The 15934-nt window shown below is 43.8% G+C and overlaps 1 protein-coding gene and 1 non-coding gene across 2 annotated transcripts in view; one reads left to right on the forward strand and one right to left on the reverse strand.

Annotated features, from left to right (window-relative positions):
• The window catches only part of ADSS2 (adenylosuccinate synthase 2), a 35302-nt gene extending 21235 nt beyond the window's left edge, over positions 1-14067 (reverse strand). Inside the window, exon 1 of the mRNA XM_059677427.1 lies at positions 13786-14067. Within this exon, the coding sequence (XP_059533410.1) occupies positions 13786-13968 (183 nt within the window). The 5' untranslated portion in view covers positions 13969-14067. The remainder of the gene's footprint in view (positions 1-13785) is intronic.
• Positions 14068-14531: 464 nt separating this feature from the next.
• LOC132222714 (small nucleolar RNA SNORA42/SNORA80 family) lies at positions 14532-14664 on the forward strand. Its single transcript, XR_009450285.1, has one exon. It is a non-coding gene; the product is annotated as a small nucleolar RNA SNORA42/SNORA80 family (small nucleolar RNA).
• Positions 14665-15934: the final 1270 nt, after the last annotated feature.

Genomic DNA, 15934 nt, shown 5'->3' on the forward strand with positions numbered 1-15934 from the left:
AGTAACAGATCCCCGGGATCTACTCATCTCTGGATAACGTAATACACTGGGTCAAAGGTCAAAGACCCTCTACAGCTGGGAATCATACTGCCGACCCAGGATGAAACTTCCCCTCTGTGAAGCTCAAGCCTAAACAGACAATTAAAGCACAATTTGAAGTCAAATGATAAAAATTAGGCACAAAGCAGGCAATAGTGACCAGATAAATTTTCTAATTTCTAAGTTTAAAAAGAATGGGAGAAAACACAAATTAGTTAATTATAGCTTTAAACTTCTATACAATTTTTTTAAATTTTAAAGTAAACCACATACTAGGAATATGTTTGCAACAAAAAGTTTGACATTTTCGTGGGACATTTTAAAAAATACCCGTCAAAACAGTATCTCTGGTGAATGACTAGTCTAACTTGATCACAAGGCAATTTTTGCCAAAGTGAATGTTATTTACATTTTACTAAATCCTTACCAATCATGAATTCAGAAAAATGGTCCTTCAAAAAAAAAAGCCTATTTACACTGTTTGCACTGTACAAAGCAAAGAATCCCTGTTTGAAGGCTAATGTGTGTCATGTATGCTTAAAAACAAACAAAACACTTGACAGTGGTGACCTATAGTCTACAAGATGACAGGTGAATGGCAAAACACAGGAAGACAGAAGCAGGAGTGTTAAGCAATACCTCCCTCACTGGATACCACCAAGGGCACAGGTGAATACTTCTTACTATTTATTTTTAAAATTTTTTTTAAATATATTTTATTGATTTTTTACAGAGAGGAAGGGAGAGGGATAGAAAGTTAGAAACATCGATGAGAAACATCGATCAGCTGCCTCCTGCACACTCCCCACTGGGGGAGTGCCCGCAACCAAGGTACATGCCCTTGACTGGAATCGAACCCGGGATCCTTGAGTCCGCAGGCCGACGCTCTATCCACAGAGCCAAACCAGTCAGGCACTATTTATTTTTAACAGAAACATCTGCATGGGATACAAAGGCACAGAGATGCGCAGTATTCCACCCTGACCCTGCCCTAGTTCCCTGGACAAGGCAACCAGGTACCAAAGGTTTTGTGTCCTCCCAGAGGTAATTTTGCATATACAAACATATTTAGAGGCCCGGTGCACGAAATGCGTGCACGGGTAGGGTCCCTAAGCCAGGCTTGGCAATCAGCACCAATCAGGTTCCCCGCCTCCCCCTTCCTTCCCTCCCTCAGTGCCCCACTGCTGCCACTGGCCACCCGCCATGTTCTGCGCCGCCCCCTGGTGGTCAGTGCACATCACAGTGAGCTATTGAACTCCCATTCTCCTGGTCAAACTCCCAAGGGAACACTTTGCATATTAGCCTTTTATATATATAGATAGAAGAAGATTGTTTTATTCCATGTTTACAAATGTGAGCAAACTATATACACCTGGGCGGCTTGCTTTTTTTTAGAGCAATCTTAGAGCTAATTCCATAACTTTGCAAACAGAACTGTCTCATTCTTTAACAGCTACACTGTACCATATTCCTCTTTATAGGGACACATAATTCATTAAATCTGTCTCATAATAGAGACATTCAGGTTGTTTGCAATCTCTTGTCATTTTGAATAATGTTACAATACACTTCCCAGTATACTTTATTATTTCACACTTGTGTAAGTTTATCACCAATACTGATAGAAGACTCCTAAAACATGTATTACATGCCAAAAGGACATATTGGTCTGTTCAATTTTTCTTTAGTGCCCAGAAAAATGATAATTTGCTATTACAATTATTTAATTCTAAATTATTATAAATCACTAAATTTAATAAATGCTTACTAAATTGTTATAAAGTATTAGTAACTTTGAGGCAATCAATGAAGCATTATTATTTAAATTAAAACTAGCTTTTTAAAAAATCTATCATTTGCTTAATATAAAAAACAAACTACTCTGTAATTTTTGGAGTAGACCTTAAAAGTAAGCCTACTAATTTACACAAATCATTTTTACAGATATTAATACAATCATTTGGTGAAACAGTGACTAACTCAGAGGTACACAGTGCTCTTGTTGCATAACCAAAACCTACTCTCTGAGATAATATTTTACAAAAACAGGCAGTACTGACGGCAACAACCATAATGGAGAGATGATGGCTGAAATGTGTGCATGTTTGAGGCAGGAGGTTGGGATTGGTGTGACAGATGACTTTAAGGGGATACGCTGGTTTAATTCTTTAAGTTCTCCCAAATTGACAGGTGGTGGTTTAGGCTGGAAAAGTTCAGCTGCACAAGGCTTGAAATCACATTTTAATTAACAGTTTGCTCACTCAAACATTAACGAACAGTTTTCAATAACCCATGTCTTATTAAGGATAACTATAGTCTTAATCTCATTTAAATTCTGCTTAAGTATGAAAATATGGTTACATTTACCCTAGATTATCCCTAGATTATCCTAGTAAGGCGCTAGGGGAGAAAGTGTCAGGCTGTCAGATAAGTCTACGTAGTCACAGAGCCCTATGGGGACGGTGGGTGTGGTAGCTTCTAACCATGAGGCACAGGCTGTGCAGAAAGGGTGCTCAGCGGAGCTGAGTGTGAGCTGCTCACAGGAGCTCCTGACAAGGTATCTACACAGGAGCTGAGTGTGAGCTGCTCACAGGAGCTTCTGACAAGGCATCTGCATAGGAGCCGCGTGTGAGCTGCTCACAGGAGCTTCCTGACCAGGGAATCTACATATATTAGCAGGTAGCAAGCCCACCAAGAATTACAAGGGCCGGTGCTCTGAACTGCATGTACATTCCCACATTTGTGATGGAACTGCTTCTCACACGGGCAACTCTATGTAGTATGCACCGGCACACGTAGCAAGGATATATTCATTTAAGCATGTCTAATGATTCTCCTTAGTTAGCACTGGGAGGCCACACAGTACTATATAAATGATAGGAGATCAGTATTTTTTGTTCTGTTTTTAACAGATACACTAATCCTTACGCATTCCAAAATTTCCCCAAGCCAAACTTGGTGAATCAACCCCCCCCCCCGATATAGTATTCATCATATATTCATATTAATAGTTACCTGTAACTATCTCTTGCTGCTTTGCTAAATTCCCAAAGCACTAAGAACCCAGTCCCTCATGTAGCATTTAACAAACACTTCTTAATCAAAGCTGTGTTTTCCATTATTTAACCAAATTTTAAAAACAACACAGAAAATGTTCAGTTAACTGTTAAACAAAGAAGGGCCTCAATGGCTCTCAGGTTCAGTCCCCCTTCTTCCCACCCTTACTCTTACTTTGCAAATCACCCCTCTGGCCTAGCCATTAGATCCAGCAGGGAAACCTGACCCCAGCCTGGGCCAATCCAGCTCCGCTCTCTTGGGCACTGAATTTTGAATAGAGAAGAAGGCACTTAGGAGTTAGAGCAGCAGTCACCGAAGGGCACATCCTAAAGAGAAGGGCCTCCAGTTCCAACTGTTGACCCCAGAGCTGCCTTTGTCTGGGACAACTCTGAGGCTGGGCCATCCTGCTCTTCTTTCAAACAAACCCCATTTTGCTTAAGACCAGCCCTTTCCATTGTTTGCAAACAAAAAATCCAAATGATTGACAAAACAAACTCATTTGGACAGAGTATGCAGACAGCTGGCTCTTTAAGTTCACATCTTTCACTAAAGATAAATACATATAAAAATGATTAACTTCTACACTTGAATATTTATGCTGTCCAGAACAAGACTCGTGGTACTGCAGAACACAGAGATGATTTCTAACTGTTGCCAGCCTTCCCAGGCATGCTTTTGCTGCCCCATTTGATTTGAAGCTTACAGAAGTCAGAAGACAAGTGTTTTTGAAATTATTTTTCATGGCTCCAAAGAACCAGAGGCTGTCAAGCCCAACTGTGGAACAGAAGTTTAGATCCAGAAGTGTTGTTATGTGTAGGTTTCTAACTAAGAAGCTCCAAAGGTCCAGGGGAGATTAAAAAAAAAAAAGAAAAGAATGGTTTGGAAGGGAATAAAATAACTTTAGTCTGCAAAAGTGCCTCCTAATCCTTAACTCCGTTTGCTATTAGGTCTTTCTCGTCCCCAAATCACTCCCCAACTCACTTCCGGTCCTAATGTGTTATGAGCCTGAAACAATGGTCTCTTTGCAGCAACAGTGGAGGCCCCGTGTCCAGGGCGAACACTCATGCCCACAACCCAGAGGCACTTTTCAGGCCTCGAAAACAGTCAGCGTGTCTTCTCTTTTCCTTTCGTTCTGGATACATGGGCACTGTGCTGGAATCGTGCTGCTCAAAGTGAACATCAGTCAATAAGTCCATGTTAGCCTGGTACTGGTATCAAAACAGATCAATAAAACAGAATAGAGAGCCCAGAAATAAACCCATGTCTATATGGTCAATTAATATTTGACAAATGAGGCAAGAACATGCAATGAAGTAAAGACACTCTCGTCAATAAATGGTGCTGGGAATATTGGACAGATGCATGCAAAAACAACCAAAACTAGACTACCTCCTTACACCAATATACAGAATAAGCTCAGAATGGATTAAAGACTTAAATGTAAGACTCAAAACCATAAAAATACTAGAAGAAAACTTAGATAGTAAAATCTCTGACATGTCTCTTAGCGATATTTTTTTCTGATCTATCTCCTCAGGCAAAGGAAACAAAAGAAAAATAAATGGGATCAAACTAAAACGTTTTTGCACAGCAAAGGAAACCATTGGCAAATGAAAAGAAAACCTACAAAATAGGAGAGTATATTTGCCAATGATACATCTAATAAAGAGGTTAGTTAATATCAAAAATTTAAAAAGAACTCATACTACTCAACACCAAAACAATCCAATTTAAAAATCGTATGAGGACCTGAATAGACACTTCTCTAAAGAGGACACACAGCCCTAGCCGGTTTGGTTCAGTGGATAGAGCAGGGCTTGTGGCCTGAAGGGTCCCGAGTTCAATTCCTGGTCAGGGCACATATCTGGGCTGTGGGCTCAATCCCTAGTAGGGGGCGTGCAGGAGGCAGCCAATCGGTGATTCTCTCTCATCATCAATGTTTCTCTCTCTCTCCCTCTCCCTTCCTCTCTGAAATCAATAAAAATATATATTTTTTAAAAAGAGGACATACAGCCCTAACCGGTTTGGCTCAGTGGATAGAGCGTCAGCTTGCAGACTCAAAGGTCCCAGGTTCGAGTCCGGTCAAGGGCATGTACCTTGGTTGCGGGCACATCTCCAGTGGGGAGTGTGCGGGAGGCAGCTGATCGATGTTTCTCTCTCATCGATGTTTCTAACTCTCTATCCCTCTCCCCTTCCACTCTGTAAAAAATCAATAAAATATATATTTTTTAAAAAGAGGACATACAGATGGCCAATCACTTGTGGAATCTAAAGAACAAAATGAACAAACAAAATTGAAAAAGATTCATAGACAGGAGAACCAAGATGGCGGCATAGGTTAACGCCGGAGTTTGCTGCTTTGAACAACTACTTCAAAAGTGAAACCAAAACACGGAACGGACATCACCCAGAACCACAGGAACGCTGGCTGAGTGGAAGTCCTACAACTAGGAGGAAAGAGAAACGCATACGGACACTCAGAGGAGGCGCAGTGCTGAAGTCAAATTCTGAGGTGCGGAGTGTGCGGAGCGGGCTGGCGGCGGAGGGCGCGGTTGTTGTTTTCAATCGAGAGGGAGTCGCAGACTCTGAGCTCCAGATACAGGCGAGTCTTTAGGGACCCAGGCTCAAACAGGAGAAGCGGACTGTCTGGCTTCGGTCAGAGCGAGTGCAGCTTTCTCTCCGAGCCTTGCAGCGGGTGCTGGGACTCAGAGAGGCAGAGCCCCTGGGGACAGGACTGAGAGCCGCCATAACTGCTCTCTCCGGCCCACCCTGTTGATCCTGTGCAACCCGCCCCGCCCAAGCCCTGCACAGAGGCATTAGCCGGATAGCCTCAGGCAAAGGCTAGATTAGCACCTCCCTAGAGGACAGAAGTTCTCTCACTGCTGACACAGCTGATTCTCATAGCCACTTGGCCTGGAGGTCAAACCCTCCCTGGAATTAGCTACAACAATCAAGATTTATCTATAAGACTGCGAACAAAGACCACTAGGGGGTGCACCAAAGAAGCATAACAAAATGCGGAGACAAAGAAACAGGACAAAATTGTCAATGGAAGAAATAGAGTTCAGAACCACACTTTTAAGGTCTCTCAAGAACTGTTTAGAAGCTGCCGATAGACTTAATGAGATCTACACGAAAACTAATAAGACCCTCGATCTTATATTGGGGAACCAACTAGAAATTAAGCACACACGGTCTGAAATAATGAATATTAAACAGACGCCCGACAGCAGACCAGAGGAGCGCAAGAATCAAGTCAATGATTTGAATTGCGAGGAAGCAAAAAACATCCAACGGGAAAAGCAAAATGAAAAAAGAATCCAAAAATGCGAGGATAGTGTAAGGAGCCTCTGGGACAGCTTCAAGCGTACCAACATCAGAATTATAGGGGTGCCAGAAGATGAGAGAGACCAAGATATTGAAAACCTATTTGAAGAAATAATGACAGAAAACTTCCCCCACCTGGTGAAAGAAATGGACTTACAGGTCCAAGAAGCGTGGAGAACCCCAAACAAAAGGAATCCAAAGAGGACCACACCAAGACACATCATAATTAAAATGCCAAGAGCAAAAGATAAAGAGAGAATCTTGAAAACAGCAAGAGAAAGAGACTCAGTTACCTACAAGGGAATACCCATACGACTGTCAGCTGATTTCTCAACAGAAACTTTGCAGGCCAGAAGGGAGTGGCAAGAAATATTCAAAGTGATGAATACCAAGAAACTACAACCAAGATTACTTTATCCAGCAAAGCTATCATTCAGAATTGAAGGTCAGATAAAGAGCTTCACAGATAAGGAAAAGCTAAAGGAGTTCATCACCACCAAACCAGGATTATATGAAATGCTGAAAGGTATCCTTTAAGAAGAGGAAGAGGAAGAAAAAGGTAAAGATACAAATTATGAACAACAAATATGCATCTATCAACAAGTGAATCTAAGAATCAAGTGAATAAATAATCTGATGAACAGAATGAACTGTTGATTATAATAGAATCAGGGACATAGAAAGGGAATGGACTGACTATTCTTGGGGGGGAAAGGGGTGTGGGAGATGTGGGAAGAGACTGGACAAAAATCGTGCACCTATGGATGGGGACAGTGGGTGGGGAGTGAGGGCGGAGGGTGGGGCGGGAACTGGGAGGAGGGGAGTTATGGGGGGGGGAAAAAAGAGGAACAAATGTAATAATCTGAACAATAAAGATTTAATTAAAAAAAAAAAAAAGAAAAAGATTCATAGACACAGAGAGGGAACTGGTTGCCAGAGGAGAGGGGGTTAGGAGATTGGCTGAAAGAGGTGAAGGGATTAAGAGACACAAATTGGTAGTTACAAAATAGTCCTAGGGATGTGAGTAAAGTATAGGAAACACAGTCAACAATATTGCAATAACTATGTCTGGTGCCAATTGGAGTACTAGAAATACCAAGGGTAACACTATGTAATGTATACCATTATTTAACAGTTAGATAAGCTTGTACACCTGAATCCAATACAAAATAAAACTGAAAGAATATTTTTTTTAAAAAGGAACATGCAATCCAATAGGGCAATAAAATATATCCAATGTTGGTACTTGCTTCGGCAGCACATTCTAGTATACTATAAAATATATATCTACAATCATAAAAGTGTAATATGCTAATCAGACCGGACATCCTTCCAGATGACCTTCCGGATGAAGCCGGGGCTGCGAGGGAAGCCCCAGAGGGAAGCCGGTGCCGGCAGCCAGAGGAAGGAAGGCCTACTCTTGCACGAATTTCGTGCATCAGGCCTCTGATATATATCTCCAATATTGGACATTAAAAAAAGAAGTCAGAGTTTTTCCCATAATCCACTATGGATCATAACAGAGAGCAGCAATGCCTCAAGCCCCACGCCTTTGAACTATTCCAGCAACCAAAAAAAGGTTCTATTTCTTGCCTAGTCTTCAAGCTTCTTGGGAACCCAACCATCTTTCGAGTCACTGTGCTGCTTTCTTAGTGAAAACTGTAACACCTGTGTTTCTTTCAGATTAAACATTTCACTGTTGCCAAAGCTAAAAGACTTGTCAACCCACAGCAACAAAGTAATTATAAGGATGACTTCTCTTTTGTGAAAACATCCATATAATTGCAATTAGCTTTTGATTTCAAAGTAGAGCAGGTTAAGTTACTACCAGTAAGTTGATCAAATTAAACTATTCAACAGTAACCAGACACACTAGGTAGGAACACATACACAGGGTATCTGAATTTCTTTTCAGCAAAGACATCCAAGTGCACTGCTCATTAACTTTTAAAGGCTTAGGATATACCCTTCACCTTACAGTTATACACACAGGTAAATGTCACACATGATAAAATTCTCAGGCACCTGTATTCTATACCTTAAATTACCATTATAAAACCATTTCTCACAATGAAAGTGGAAAGAGGCATCTTAAGTTCCTAATTCAGAAGCTTGAGACTCTAGGTCCCAAACTCTATTTAAACCCTTATTGAACGAGGGTCAGAGATGATCAAGGTCATGGGTAGGAGGATCAGACATACAACCCAAAACTGCATAAACCAATGGTGCCATGCAACTTTGTAAATGCTTGATAAAAACTCATTACATTTATGAATATAAGTGTCAAGTCAAAAGTTTTCTCTCACAAATAAAACCCTTCCTTTAAAAAGGTTTTAAAAAGTTTGATAAGAGACAAAAACCCCATTTTAAAAATTTTAATGGCACATCCTGCTTTTGAAAGAAGAATTGTATCACACTGAATTAAATGTAATTAAAAGTTGGTTCAATGTGAAGTACCATCCCATTTGGGAGCCAGCGTAGCCATGGGAACTGTCCTCCATTTGCTGTTCCTTTCAATTGCCTTGACCAGGCAACACTGAATACCTCAAAGTCCCTTTTCCCACTGATAAATTCTAACAATTACCAACCTACTTCTTAGTATCCACACTGATATTTAGTGTTCCCACTACATCCACTCTATCTAATATTTAGTGTCAAAACCTGACATAGTCCCCAAAGGGTAATACAACTACATTTGTATCCAGTTACAGTAAGTAAGCTATTCAGTATCTATCAGTTTACCAGTTCATTCTGGATTTGTTCTAGGCAACACTTTTTCCTAGAGATACTTGAAACTATCCAAGTAACCTACCTATTCCCACAAAACTTAAAAAACAAGTAATATTGGTTAGACACCACTGAGATGATCCCATACAACTTAAAATTTTATGCCTTAAAAGTAGAGATGATGGTATATTAAAATAGCTTAAATAGCAAACAACTTTAGAATATCCACATTGACCAAACTTGAAGATCTTCTGCCCTCAGCAGAGAAAAACTATTTACTAGAATTGCACGGCATTCAATTGATATATGCTGAGGAAAATACTCTAAAAAGAAATATCAGTTACCTATATTCTCATTGATAAGACTTTAATATAAACTATTAAAGCCTCTGAACATAATGGTACCATGTAAAAAATACTAGTTCAAATACTAAGTTCAACCAAAAAATGCTGGTGATTCCACCTTAAACTCATTCTAATAGTCAGTGAAATTGTCCAGGGAGTGTCAAGATAATTTACAGGCCAGGGTGAACTAATGACTGGGGTGATCCAGTCACCCACCAAATGTTGAGTGTTTACTTCCTCTCTGCCTCACACCGTACTCGGCGCAATGGAAGAAAACAAACAAATCTTCTTTTTGAGAAAACTACATCCTAGTATGGAAAGCACAGTAATCCAAGAAACCAAGTTTTAACCAAGTACACAAAAACAACAACTGGTATACCCTTATGTACTTGGGCAAAACTATAAACGATGTGTATAAAAGGCAACCCTGATAGGAGACACAGATATAGCAATTATAAATCTGGAAGAATGGTTTTCCTTAAATGCTAATTCTCTACCATCTCCTAGATAATGGGCAGGGGTTTGGGAAACAGTCATTTTAGCTGTAGTAGGTCAAGGCATTCAATAACACTTAAGTTGTTCTCCTTTTCAATTGTTCTGAGTCTGTTTGCTGCAGGTATGTCTTTTCTATTCCTTTATCACCTATTAATAGCTGGTTTCAGAGCCTTCAGCGGATACTAGACTCTAGCTACAAATTAACAGTTTTTCCATTGAGTGTTTATGGCAAGTTTTTTATATACCAAGTAACAGGATATACTGTCCCTTTATAATTAATTTTAGTTAATATTTTCCCTTTATATTAACTTTTTAGCCCTGGGGGGAAACACAGAGAGAAAAATGTTCCAGCCAACCCTGATCACAGGCAATGTCATGTCTGTCACGTATCCAGGGCTACGAAGCTTGCTTTCTCCAAGAACAATAAACAAGCCCTTGCAGAAGGCTGGTATAAACAATAGTTAAAATTTTCTCTGCGGTTTCTATGCAACATGAAGGAATTACAGTATTAGTTTACTTAGGTGGGACAGCGGCAATAAGCTTCTTAACAAAACTACTTTTGTGCCGCCAGAAAGAGGCCGTCCTATTCCCTAACTTTGACCCTTGGAAAAGCAGCCTTCTCCATCCCCACCCTGGCAATCCTGGTTTCCGTAAGATGTCCACTAGATCAGCGGTCGCCAACCTTTCGGACCTCATGGACCACCAGTGGTCCACGGGCCACCGGTTGGCGACCGCTGCACAAGACTATATGCTCCATGTGGACACAATCCCTGCCCTTTTCAGCTTTTCTCCTACCACCCATCAAGTCATCTTCTGTCACCATATACTAGTATTTGGCCCCTTTACCCTTACCACCTCCCCACCCCTTTCCCTGGTAATCACCATGCTGTTGTCTGTCTGCTATGAGTTCCAGTTTTATGTCCCACATTTGAGTGAAATCATATGGTTCTTAGCTTTCTCTGACTTAGTTCATTTAGCATAATATTCTCAAGGTCCATCATGTTGTCACCAATGGAAGTGTTCCACCTTTTCTTATGGCTGAGTAGTATCCCACAGCATAGATGGACCACATCTTCTTTATCCAAACATCTATGAAGGACACTTGGCCACTGTGCATAATGCTGCAATGAACATAGCGGTGCATATATCAAGAATACCTACCAAGTTATAATAATTCCTTACAAATCCTGCATCTGAAATATAGGCCTTAAGTGTTATGATGATAAAAATGCCACTGGCTTTGCATCCATTCTTTCCAAAAATGAAAAACATAGTTTTTTAAAAATATATTTTTATTGATTTCAGAAAAGGAGAAAGAGAGATATAAACATCAATGATGAGAATCACTAACCAACGAGCTGCCTCCTGCACACCCTGCCACTAAGGATGGAGCCTGCAACCCAGGCAAGTTCCCTGCCTGGGAATTGAACCATGACCTGGTTCACAGATCGATGCTCAACCACTGAACCACACTGGCTGGGCCCGTTTTTCTTTTAAAAACTATATTTTATATTGAAAGAAATTCCTTCTTTTATGGTTCCATTGTTGAAACATGGATACAATATGTACATACCACTTCTGAAGAAACAATCTGTACAAAATTTGAGTTTATGGGATAAATATCACACACACACAAAATTAAATTCTAACAAAGTACATATTTTCAACAATCCACAAAACTTGAGTCATCAAACAAGGCAACCCAAGCTCAAAATACGAGCTCTTAAAGGACACTGTAAGAATATAAAGATTTGAGAATTATGGAAGGAAGGTAGCAAGTCCAAAGTTTGCAAGTGAGGCAAGCCTGCCTAACAAGTCTGCTCATCTGTTTCTCCTGTCTGCAGCTCCCATTGGAAAGCCACACTTGGCTCCTTGTCAGTCACTTCCCTCCAGACCTTCCCAGGACAGCAGGTAGACTGGTCCAGGACCTCCTTCAAGCCTTTCACAGTAACCCATCTACAAACTAATGCTACTATTAAAATTGGAGATCTTCTCTAGTAAATGCTATAATGATACCATTCCCAAAACCTTCTTACCAGCTACATAATGTAGTTCAACCTGAGTACAACCATTTCCAGAGAGGAAGACGGCCAGGAGTGAGTGCAGGAGCCACCAGGCCTGGGCTCCCTTTCTACCCAGCAAGGTATTACTTGCTACCTTCCATAAATTCCCATACTTCTTCCTCAGCACCGCCAGATCTGGTCTGAAGACAAAAGGAAGCGAAGGCTGGGCTCCTGGAGCAACTCCAAGGCAGTGTGAGGCAGCAGTTCAATGCCAACACCTTCAGGAGTGTTAGTGAGAAGGGAGGTGTGTTGCCAGGGGGCTGGAGGAGCAGAATGGAGGGAGAGGTGATGCTGGTGCTGCTGCGAATACTAAGAGCCAACTGGGCAACTATCTTCGCTGAGGAATGGCCAGGGTGGATTTCTGCACGCAAAAAAAAAACAAACACAAAACAGCCCTAGCTGGTTTGGCTCAGTGGATAGAGTGTCAGCCTGCGGACTAACGGGTCCCAAGTTCGATTCCCCGGGTTGCGGGCTGGATCCCCGGTAGGGGGCGTGCCGGAGGCAGCCAATCAACGATTCCCTTTCATCATTGATGTTTCTCTCTCTCTCCTGTCCTATCTGAAATCAATAAAAAATGTATTAAAAAAACACACACACAAAATAAAAACCACAGGATAAGTCAGAATGATTGCATTAAGCTTTTTTACTACCTTGTTTCTGCACGCGCAAATGCTTTTTATTCCATTTTAGGTGGAGCGCTTCCAGTCAAGGGGGCCTACTCACTTGTCGGAACACATACAACATGGCATCATCACCCTGTGCCATGTATGCTCATGAAGAAGAAATACTCTGCGAACGAAACAGGCTTCAAACATCACATTTGCAATATCTGGTTTTGAAACGGGCCATTGCCCAACTCTCCCGCATCTTGAAATCGGTAACAGTAACCGAGGAGCCCTGACAGAGGCCTAGCCTCTGGGCAGCTTCGAAAAAGCAACACGACCAATAGGAAGAGAGCTCCCACCGAAAAACCACGTGCCTCTCAGGAGGAAGTCCCTTCTTCACCATCGCATTTCCCCATAGTTCACTTTCAGGGTCAGGGCGACAATGTAAATATTTCTAAACACCGGTGCGGACACCCTGCATTGACTTGCGTCACTCGTGGAAGAGCTGGGATTCCGTCCTCGGGGACCCACACGTGAAAACAGTGTCCCCTTTAATATGAACACACAGAGTCCGGAGCCAAACAACGGGGCCATTCAACGGCCCACGGCCCAGCGGACGCGAGGAGGCCGAGATCCGCCAGCGCCGGGCCTGCAGGTGGGGGCAAGGGCGAGCCTGCATTTCGGGGCATCTCGGAACCATCCACTCCCACCTGATCCCGAGTGGGTGGGTGGGTGATGGATGGGAAGGAGGATGCCGGCCAGTCCCTCCGCCGGGAGTCAGGAGCAGGCCTCGGGCGGCAGGTCCTCCAACTCGCCCCGCATCCATCCCCGCGCCAGGCCCGGTCCCGGGCTGAGAACCGGTGCCCGGGCCGGAACCCGCCGCCCCGCCCGGCATCGCGCATCTCTCCGCGGCTCCCGGCAAAACCGCATGTTCCTGCAGGGCCACCCCAACCCCGCAACCCCAGACCCCAGGTCCGGGGGTCTCGCACCTCCCGCCATGTCTCCAGGGCGCCGCAGCTCACGGCGAGAGGAGGGGAGCTCAAGGTGACACCCGGTTTTGGAGACAGGCTCCAGGTGGCGGGCCGGACCTCCCGGGCCCGGCTGCCCGTCGGAGCCCGGGCGCCTCACCTGGCAGCGGCACACGATGTCCGCGTCCTGCGCCAGCAGATCCACCACCTTCCCTTTGCCTTCGTCGCCCCACTGCGCGCCGAGCACCACCGTCACCCGGTTCCCTCCGGGCCGCGCCCGGGGCCGGCCGCAGTCGCCGTTGGGCAGGGAGGATGCTGCCGGGTGGGTCTCGGGCAACGCCATGGCTCCAGCGACGCGAGGAGAGCCCGGGGGAGAGGCGGACCGCAGCGAGTGCGCGAACGGAACTGCTCTGCCGCCCGGAGCCACATGCAGAGGAAGCGGCAGCCAGCGGCGGCCCCGCCCCGGCCCTGCCCCCTCCGGGCCGCCCCCTCCGCCCAGGACACACCCCGCTGCCCGCCACGGCCCGCTCAAGGGGGGACCATGACTGCCCCGCTCAGGCCGGCCGCGGCAGCTCCGCCTGGAGGGAGAGGCCCTGCTGGCCGCAACCGCCGTTGCCCGGAATCGAAGCCACGCCCCTTCGAGGGCCGGGCGCGCCATTCTCCGGCCAACCCGAGACCGGAAGCGGCAGGGGCGGGGCTTAGAGCGCGCGCCAGCCTCAACGCCCCGCCTACCTTCCCTGGCTCCTGCTTTTCAAACTGGAGGGCACGGAGGTACGTGCTCCAGCGCCGGACTACAACTCCCGGCATGCAACGCTGTGAGCTGAAGGGACGTGTGCTGGTACCGGAGTGTCAGCCCTGTATAGGTTTCCGTCTCTGAAAACATTCAATTTTAAATTATTTTTTAATTCATGGGTTTGCATTTATGGCACGCCCGACCCCCTGAGTCTCTCACAGTGCCTCATGCTAGAGCAACTGTGGCCTTGAACCATTGCCTGGCTCCTGCCCGTAGGCGGCAGGCACTGAAGCGGATTGCACAGTGAGGGGGAAAAAATTATTTTTTAATGACTTGTTTTTATTAAGGGATGAGATTGTGTGCTAAACAAAAAGGGTGGAACTTCATAATATAAATGGGTTGGGATGGGAACGTATAGGTTTCGAATTGGAAAGTAGAGGACTAGGGGTAAGAACAGAGATGGGGACAGGGATGGAATAGGGCCAACTCAAAAGTAAAGCAATAAGATAGAGAACGTTAGACCTGAAAATCTGGGGATCAAGTAGAGTCCTGGCCCTTCTCATTTTACACTTTAGTAACACAGGCTCAGGGAGGAGGAGTGTATTACCGATGTCAGATAGTATATGCCAGATACTATGATGCACTTAGCTCTTTTAATTCCCACAACCATCCGAGGTAGGTGATACTATCTTATCCATATTTTACAGGATTTGAAAGTTAACTTGTTCTAACTAAGGGCTTAATTGCTATCTAAGCAGGCTGAGTCCACAGCCCAGCCCTTTTGTGTATATTCCACTCCTATTAGTGTTTCAGGTGTTGCTAGATTCCAGAGTATATATCTCCTGTGGAATATCTTCCACCTGCAACACAAATTAACTATGACATAGGATTCTGACATAAAGTTGCTTGGGCCCAGCAGGCATGGCTCAGTGGTTGAGCATCGACCTGTGAACCAGAAAGTCAGGGGTGGATTCCTGGTTAGGCCACATGCCTGGGTTGCGGCTCGATGATCCTCAGTGTGGGCATGCAGGAGCCAGCTGATCAATGATTCTCTCTCATCATTTATGTTTCTATCTCCCTCTGTCTCTCTCCCTCTCTGAAATCAAGAAAAAGATATTTTAAACAAAGTTGTTTCGGGGAAAAGGTGTGCATAGAATCACATTAAATGTAGTGTCTCCCAAATAAAATAAAATTGTGTGTGTGTGTGTGTGTGTGTCTGTGTCCCAAGTCATATGTATGCAATCATGTTCTCTAATGGCTCCCAGAGCATATTTTATAATTTTTATTCAAAGATTCATTAAGTCAGAATCAGTAAACACGGACAACCTACAATAAGTTAAGGTAGTGCTAGGCACTGAGGACATAAGGAGGAATAAAGATACAATTGCAGCCCTTCAGGACGTACATTATTTGGTCTACGGACAAGTAAACAGATGAATTATACTACTGCGTGATAAATTTTGCTGTTTATCTTGTTTTTACCACAAGATTACAAGCTCCTTTGTAAACCAGAACGCTTTATTTTATTTTATTTTATTTTATTTTACTCAAGAGCAGGAGACAGCGTTGGTCATGC

Source organism: Myotis daubentonii, chromosome 20, assembly GCF_963259705.1.
Source record: "Myotis daubentonii chromosome 20, mMyoDau2.1, whole genome shotgun sequence".
Lineage (NCBI taxonomy): Eukaryota > Metazoa > Chordata > Mammalia > Chiroptera > Vespertilionidae > Myotis > Myotis daubentonii.